The sequence below is a fragment of the Scomber japonicus genome, chromosome 21, assembly GCF_027409825.1.
Source record: "Scomber japonicus isolate fScoJap1 chromosome 21, fScoJap1.pri, whole genome shotgun sequence".
In the NCBI taxonomy this organism is placed as follows: Eukaryota; Metazoa; Chordata; class Actinopteri; order Scombriformes; family Scombridae; genus Scomber; species Scomber japonicus.
The window spans coordinates 4,059,937-4,068,457 of NC_070598.1; the positions used below are offsets into that span (position 1 = coordinate 4,059,937).

The following is an 8,521-nucleotide window of genomic DNA, read 5'->3' on the forward strand; positions in this document are numbered from 1 at the left end:
TGTAGATATTAAAGGCTCATTCTAAGGTAACGATTCTCATTTTCAGGTGATTTTACACTAATTAAAACATACTTATGAATAATATCTTCCATCTCTGCCAAGTTTGTCTCACTAGATGCAACTAAATTCTACAAACTGCACCTTTAAATAGGCATTAATGAGGTTTATTTACCACAAAAAGCTCCATATTTACAGCTACAGTTCAGCTCATCAAAGCATTAAAGATTAAATTTAAGATATTTTTGAATTGCTCATCTTACCAACCCTTATTTGTCACTAACCCAGCTTCAAAACTCATAAAATCATGATTTATGTAGATATTAAAGGTAACAAAAACACACCTATTCTCATTTTCAGGTAATTAAAACATACTTATGAATATTATCTTCCATCTCTGCCAAGTTTGTTCCACTAGATGCAACTAAATTCTACAAACTACACCTTTAACCCTTGTGTCGTCCTCCCGGGTCAAATTGACCCCGTCTTATTCTTCTTTCCTCCCTTCCTTCCTTCCTTCCGTCTGTACTTCCTCCATCCCCCTTTCTTCCCTCCTTCTTTCCTTCCCTCCTTCCTTCCCTCCTTATTCCTTCTTTCATCCCTCCCTCCTTCTCTCTTTCTTTCCTCTGTCCTTCTTTCATACATTCCTTCCTTCTTTCCTTTCCTCCTTATTCCTTCCTTCCTTCCTTCCTTCCTTCTTTCATCCCTCCCTCCTTCTCTCTTTCTTTCCTGTCCTTCTTTCATACCTTCCTTCCTTCCTTCTTTCCTTTCCTCCCTTCTTCCTTCCTCCTTTCCTTCTTTCCTCCCTCCCTCCTTCTCTCTTTTTTTCCTCTGTCCTTCATACCTTCCTTCCTTCCTCCTTTCCTTCTTTCATCCCTCCCTCCTTCTCTCTTTTTTTCCTCTGTCCTTCATACCTTCCTTCCTTCTTTCCTTTCCTCCCTTCCTTCCTCCCCCCTTTCCTTCCTTCTTTCCTTTCCTCCCTTCCTCCCTCCTTTCCTTCCTTCCTTCCTTCCCTCCTTATTCCTTCCTCCCTCCTTCTCTTTTTCTTTCCTCTGTCCTTCTTTCATACCTTCCTTCCTTCCTTCTTTCCTTTCCTCACTTCTTCCTTCCTCCCTCCTTCTCTCTTTCTTTCCTCTGTCCTTCATACCTTCCTTCCTTCTTTTCTTTCCTTTCCTCCCTTCCTTCCTTCTTCCTTCCTCCCTCCTTTCCTTCCTTCTTTCCTTTCCTCCCTTCCTCCCTCCTTCCTTCCTTCCTTCTTTCCTTTCCTCCCTTCCTCCCTCTTTTCCTTCCTTCTTCCTTCCTTCCTTCCTTCCTTCCTTGCTTCCTTGACTCGAGGACAACAGGAGGGTTAAATTGGCATTAATGAGGTTTTTTTTACCATCTGTAGTAGCTGTAGTTTATCTTATAAGAAATACAGTCATTAGCCCTTTAAAGTTATCAGTACAGGAGTTGACAGGTGGTAAAGAGACTTTTTGATTTAAATCTGTTCCTTCTCTCATTTTCTCTCTCTCTCAAAAAACCTGAACTATTGATCACTGAATCATGAGGCTTTTTTTAAACACACGTTGAAGGTCAGAGCCGTGAATCAGCCCCCCCCCCCCCCCACCCCCACCCCCTTCCCTCGTGCCGTGCTCACTTTCCAACAAACAGTCACGTCTTGAAATGTTTTATTTAAAAGTCACAGCTCAAAAAAAAAAAAAACCCAACACATTATGAGCAGAGAGACACGTCGACAAGCCGGAGAGATAAACCAGCAGAGTTAAATACGTCTGTGACAGCGGAGGGAAAATCAGCTTATTCTCTTAACTCTCTGTGTGTGTGTGTGTGTGTGTGTGTGTGTGTGTGTGTGTGTGTGTGTGTGTGTGTGTGTATTAAACACTCTTCATTTTACTACTCACCTTGGGAGAGGTGATCTTGACGTAGACGATGATGGGGGCGAGCGAAGTCTTTCCCAGCTGCGACGGGTGGTTGATGGTGTCGGCGTCCAGAACAACCAGCTGTAACGTCCGAGCCAGTTCGAAAATCCGCTCGATCTCACTCTGGACCTCCGCTAAGGATAAAATCGTTATGGATGTTAATATATTATGACAATGGGATCATTTTAGGATATCTATTTCATACAATCCTGTAGTTTAAATCGATGTTTCTGAGCAAGCTGCTGTTATATGTTTAAGGAGCTTCCAAACTTTACTAGCCCTTAAACAGGCAGGAAGGAAGGAAGGAAAGAAGGAAGGAAGGAAGGAAGAAAGGACAGGAGTAAAGAGGGAGGGAGAGAGGGAGGAAGTAAGGACAGGAGGAAGGAAGGAAGGAAGGAAGGAAAGGAGGAAGTGAGGAACGAAGGAAGGACAGGAGGAAGGAAGGAAGGCAGCAGCACTACCTCAGACTCTAGCTGTGTCCCAATTCAGGGGCTGCATCCTTCCACATATTTTTAGTGTTATGACCAGGCGGGGAGTTCTGGTCCTCTGAAATTAGGCCAACGCGGAAGTAACTTAGAGCTGCATTCTATCAAAAGGCCACCAGGGGGCGACCGTCTCTATACAAGTCAATGGAGAATTCACCAACTTCTCACTTGATTTCTAACCTCAGTAAACGTTTTCAAAATGTGTTTATGGTCTCAATCGCTAGTTTAAAGCCTTCTTCAATGCAGTATGATGTTCATTTGGGACATTTTGGCCTCCCTGATTTTATATGTGACGATAAAGCAGGGTATGCATTAGGGCGTGGCTACGTCCTGATTGACAGGTTGATTGACCAATGTCCTCGAGATCCAGCCCTCGCAACCATAGCAACCTCCCCGCTCCGCCCATGGCCCCGCCTCATGTCCCTATAAGTAGAATCCGTGTTTTTATTTTTCCCAGCATGCACCTGAAATTTTCAAGATGGCGCTGCCTAGATTAGAAACTATTGGCTTCCGAGCAGCAGTCCACAAACCAATGGGTGACGTCACGGATGTTACGTCCATTTCTTTTATACAGTCTATGGTTAAAACTGATAAAATAATTGCTGTCTGTGGTTTTATATGAGCTGTGGCAATAATTTGGAAAAAAAGACCGATCAACTACTTCATTTTAAAATTTGTGAACTGAACTTTGAAGCAGCTCTTGTAGAAAGTGAACCTCTTGACTTCATTCTACATTATAAATTTCAGTCTGTTGGATTCTTCTATATTTTTCTAATTGGTAATAAATCTCATGTGCAGACCCAAACCATTAATTTACTATAATCTAATGTATCTTATTCCTCCGTTATTGTCCAAAAATACATCATAACCCTCGTGTCACCGTCATATGGAGCATTAGCTTTGGTTTAGTCTAATGAAGTTTGGCAGCTTTTATCCAGTATGTGGAAACTCTCTTTATTTCCTCCACCTGGCCTAAATCTGCAGTCTCTTGTGCATGTTTGGTGCCATATTGTGTCATTTAATGTTAATTTAATGTCCTTATTCATATTGTGATGTTGATTATTAATAATATATGTGATGTAAGATATAGTAATATTTAACCTTAGAGATCCTCAGATCCTTTCTTTCCTGTTTCATAGAGATTTAAAGAGTTTAGAGCAGAGGAGTCAAACTCATTTTCATTCAAGGGCCACATACAGCTCAATTTGATCTCATGTGGGCCGGATCATTAAAAAGATGGAAGGAAGGAAGGAAGGAAGGAAGGAAGGAAGGAAGGAAGAAAGGAAGGAAGGAAGAAGGGAAGGAAAAGAAGACACAAAGGAAAGATGGAAGGAACAAAGGAAAAAAGAAAGAAAGAAAGGGAGGGAGGAAGAATAGAGAATACCTCCTTTCTTCATTCCTTCCTTCCTTCCTTCCTACCTTCCTTCCCACCTTCCTTCCGTCCTACCATCGTTCCTTGCTAACTTCCTTCCTTCCTACCATCCTTCCCACCTTTCTTCCTTTCTTCCTACATACCTTCCTTCCGTCCTACCATCGTTCCTTGCTAACTTCCTTCCTTCCTACCATCCTTCCCACCTTTCTTCCTTTCTTCCTACATACCTTCCCTCCTTCCTACCATCTTTCCTTCCTTCCTACCGTGCTTCCTTCCTTTCTTCCTTCCCACCATCCTTCCTTCCCACCTTTCTTCCTTTCCACCTTCCTACCATCCTTCCTACCATCCTTCCCACCTTTCTACCATCCCTCCTTCCTTCCCACCTTCTGTCCTTCCTTCCTTCCTAAGATCAGTGTTTTCAGCTGTTAGGGTAAATGTTCCTTCCTTCCTTCCTTTCTTCCTTCCCACCTTTCTTCCTTCTGTCCTTCCTTCCTTCTGTCCTTCCTTCCTACCTTCCTTCTTTCCCACCTTTCTTCCTTCCTTCTGTCCTTCCTTCCCACCTTTCTTCCTTCCTTCTGTCCTTCCTACCATCCCTCCTTCCTTCTTTCCCACCTTTCTTCCTTCCTTCCTACCATCCTTCCTTGCTAACTTCCTTCCTTCCTACCATCCTTCCCACCTTTCTTCCTTCCTTCTGTCCTCCCTACCTTCCTTCCTACCATCCCTCCTTCCTTCCCACCTTCTGTCCTTCCTTCCTTCCTAAGATCAGTGTTTTCACATCCTCCTCTCCGACAGATGACGACGTGACTGCAAAAAAAAAAAAAACTCCAAACTACCATCCTTCCTTCCTTCCTTCCGACCATCCTTCCTTCCTTCCTTCTTTCCCACCTTTCTACCCTCCTTCCCACCTTTCTTCCTACCATCCCTCCTTCCTTCCTTCCTACCATCCTTCCTTGCTAACTTCCTTCCTTCCTACCATCCTTCCCACCTTTCTTCCTACCATCCTTCCCACCTGTCTTCCTTCCTTCTGTCCTTCCTTCCTTCCTACCATCCTTCCCACCTTTCTTCCTACCATCCTTCCCACCTGTCTTCCTTCCTTCTGTCCTTCCTTCCTTCCTACCATCCTTCCCACCTTTCTTCCTACCATCCTTCCCACCTGTCTTCCTTCCTTCTGTCCTTCCTTCCTTCCTACCATCCTTCCCACCTGTCTTCCTTCCTTCTGTCCGTCCTTTCTTCCTACCATCCTTCCTTTCTTCCTTCCTTCCCACCTTCCTTCCTTCCTACCATCCTTCCTTCCTACCATCCCTCCTTCCTTCCCACCTTCTGTCCCTCCTTCCTTCCTAAAATCAGTGTTTTCACATCCTCCTCTCCGACAGATGACGACGTGACTGCAACAACAAAAAAAAGAAAAACCCTCCAAATATCACAGCGGGGCACATTTCCCAAATCTTGATGAAGCTTCATGATTTCCAGTCACGACAACGTCTGCAGTAAACTGATAGCGTGAAAACTTTCCAACCAAACGGCTCATTTGGACCAAAAACTGAGAAACAACTTCTTATTTTCCTGCTGAAATGTGCCAGATGAGTCAGATCTTTTCTTTTCTTTTTCTTTTCTTTCTTTCTTCGATGTTTCCAATGCAGGATTTTCATTGGCTTCACGCAAATGTCACTTTTGATTTGCATAAGAAACCATATGTTAAAAAAATAAAAGTAGTTTTCACACAATTTAAGGAAGGAAAAACACCAAGTAATGACTTTATTTTTAGATATTATTTCACTTTTTTTGAAGCACATCTGATTAAAAGAAAAGACATTTTAGCTCCAAAGTCTTTCACGCTCTTATTTTGGTAGATTTGTTCAGTTTTCACACAATCTCAGCAGGAAAAAGCCTTTTTTTAGATATTATTTTACTTTTTTGGAGCATATCTGATTAAAATAAAAGACATTTTAGCTTGAAAGTCTTGATGTGTCTTTAAAGAGAGGTGAAGGAATGAAGCTGCTGCTGCTTTCAAACTCTTATTTTGTTAGATTTGTTTCGTTTTCACACAATTTAAGGAAGGAAAAACACCACGTAATGACTTTTTTTGGACGAATATTTGACTTTTTTGAAGCATGTCTGACAAAAATAATAATAATAATAAATAAAATATGTCTTTTAGCTCTTATTTTGTCAATTTGTTCAGTTTTCACACAAAACACAAAATTTTGATGTATCATTAAAGAAAGCAGCAGATGTAAAGGACTGAAGCTGCTGCTGCTTTCACGCTCTTATTTTGTTAATTTGTTTCATTTTCACCCAATTTAAGGAAGGAAAAACACCATGTAATGACTTTTTTTAGATATTATTTCACTTTTTTGAAGCATATCTGACTGAGATAAAAGACATTATAGCTCTAAAGTCTTGATGTATCATTAAAGAAAGCTGCAGAGGTGAAGGACTGAAGCTGCTGCTGCTTTCATGCTCTTATTTTGGTAGATTTGTCCAGTTTTCACACAATTTCACGAAGAAAAAAGGCGACGTTATGACTTTTTTTTTTAAGCATATCTGACTAAAATAAAAGTCTTTTAGCTCTAAAGTCTTGATGTGTCTTTAAAGAGAGGTGAAGGACTGAAGCTGCTGCTGCTTTTAGCTCATTTTGACTTTTTTTTTCTGGGACATCCTTTAAAAAAAAGGTCAAACCCTTTAAAATTGTAGCTGCCTGTAATCATGAAAATTTAAAAATGTGACGTACTTTCATCTTCCATCTTCCATCTCACTCTCCTTCCCCCCGCCCCCCCCCGCCCCCTCCTCTCCTCTCTCCTTCCTCTCTAACTACGGCTCCTGACTGATGCTTATAGCGATACATGGAAATCTATTTCAGTCTAATCACATCTAAACCCTAATCAACCCTCGTCGGTTCAAAAAAAAAAAATCAGAGCCGTTCTTGAACTTTTCATTCCAAACAGACGAAGAAGAAAAAAAAAGAAAAAGCAACAGCTAAAAAAAAAAAAAAAAAGCCGAGGCCACTTTCAGGAGTTATCATTACTGTTGTTGTCAAAGAGTTTTTTCTTTAATCGTTTCCTTCCTTTTCCACATAAGCCGAGTCTCCTTGAAAGCATTATGAATAAAAACACCAGATGTTTCTTTCTTTCTTTCTTTCTTTCTCTCTTTCTCAGGCATACAAAAAAAAAAAAAAAAAAGACGTACCCAAGTTTGAGCGTGTGTTGGAGCGTTCGATGATGGCGTGCTTGCTGGGATTGTTCAGGACGGAGCGTTTGGCAAGAGAGATGTCCGCCGTGACTCGAGTGATTGATATTCTGGAGAGGGGGGAAAAAAAGAAAAAGAAAAGAAAGATTAGATTGGATTAAGCACCAGACGGTGATATGAGATACAAAGGTGTCAAACATGAGGCCCGTGGGCCAGAACCGGCCCGCCAATGGGTGCAATCCGGCCCACTTTCCTTCCTGTGTTCTTTTCCTTCCTTCCATCTGTCCTTCCTACCTTTCTTCTTTCCTTCTGTCCTTCCTACTTCCTTTTATCCTTTCTTTGTTCCATCCTTCCTTTCTTCCTTCCATCTGTCCTTCCTCCCTTTCTTCCTTTTGTCCTTCCTACCTTTCTTCCTTTTGTCCTTCTTCCCCTTCTTCCTTCTGTCCTTCCTACTTCCTTTTATCCTTTCTTTGTTCCTTCCTTCCTTTCTTCCTTCCATCTGTCCTTCCTCCCTTTCTTCCTTCTGTCCTTCCTTCCATCTGTCCTTCCTCCTCCCTTTCTTCCTTCTGTCCTTCCTTCCATCTGTCCTCCCTCCCTTTCTTCCTTCCATCTGTCCTTCCTACTTCCTTTTATCCTTTCTTTGTTCCTTCCTTCCATCTGTCCTTCCTCCCTTTCTTCCTTCCTTCTGTCCTTCCTCCCATCTGTCCTTCCTACCTTTCTTCCTTCTGTCCTTCCTACCTTTCTTCTCTCCTTCCTTTTGCCTTTCTTTCCTTCTCTTTCCTTACTTTGACTTTTGTTGCCCCCTTTTTTCATTTTTGGTTGAGCACAATGTTCCTTCCTTCTTTCCTTTCCTCCCTCACTTCCTTTCCTCCTTTCCTTCCTTCCTTTCCTTCCTTCCTTCCTTCCTTCCTTCCCTTCTTATTTCCTTCCTTTCTTCCTTCTTTCCTTCCTTTCTTCCTTCCATCTTTTTAATGATCCGGCCCACATGAGATCAAATTGTTCTGTATGTGGCCCTTGAATGAAAATGAGTTCGACCCCCCTGTATTAAAGTAACACCACAAAAAAATATATATACAAGAGAAATGTGGAAAGAGAGAATAGATGATGTAGATGTGATAAATGAGCAGACTGGATTTAATTGCTGATGGTTTGATAAAAAGGTTTAAAATGATTCGGAGCTGCTGTCACGTTTCTAAAAGACACAAAAACAAAAAAAGCTGCAAAAGTCGCCGAATTATTCACGATGAGCTGCGTCATCTCTTCTTCTGTTCTGTTTGGGAGGAAGGAAGGAAGGGAGGGAGGGAGGGAGGGAAGGAAGGAAGGAAGGGAGGAAGGAAGGAAGGAAGGAAGGCAGGAAGGGAGGGAGGAAGGAAAGAAGGAAGGAATTAACTAAGGAAGGAAGGAAGGAAGGACGGAAAGAGGGAAGGAAGGAAGGAAGGAAGGAAGGAAAGAAGGAAGGAAGGAAGGAAGGAAAGAAGGAAGGAGGGAAAGAAGGAAGGAAGGGAGGAAAGAAAGAAGGAAGGAAGGAGGGAAGGAAGGAAGGATGGGAGGAAGGAAGGAAGGAA

At 42.1% G+C, this 8,521-nt stretch overlaps 1 protein-coding gene across 1 annotated transcript in view; it reads right to left on the reverse strand.

The window, feature by feature from the left end:
- cacnb2a (calcium channel, voltage-dependent, beta 2a) overlaps positions 1–8,521 on the reverse strand; it is a 36,803-nt gene that overhangs the window by 4,177 nt on the left and 24,105 nt on the right. The window contains exons 8-10 of the mRNA XM_053342823.1: positions 7,206–7,213; positions 6,957–7,066; positions 1,896–2,047 (exon numbers count right to left, since the gene is read on the reverse strand). Coding sequence (XP_053198798.1) covers positions 1,896–2,047; positions 6,957–7,066; positions 7,206–7,213 — 270 coding nt within the window. The remainder of the gene's footprint in view (positions 1–1,895; positions 2,048–6,956; positions 7,067–7,205; positions 7,214–8,521) is intronic.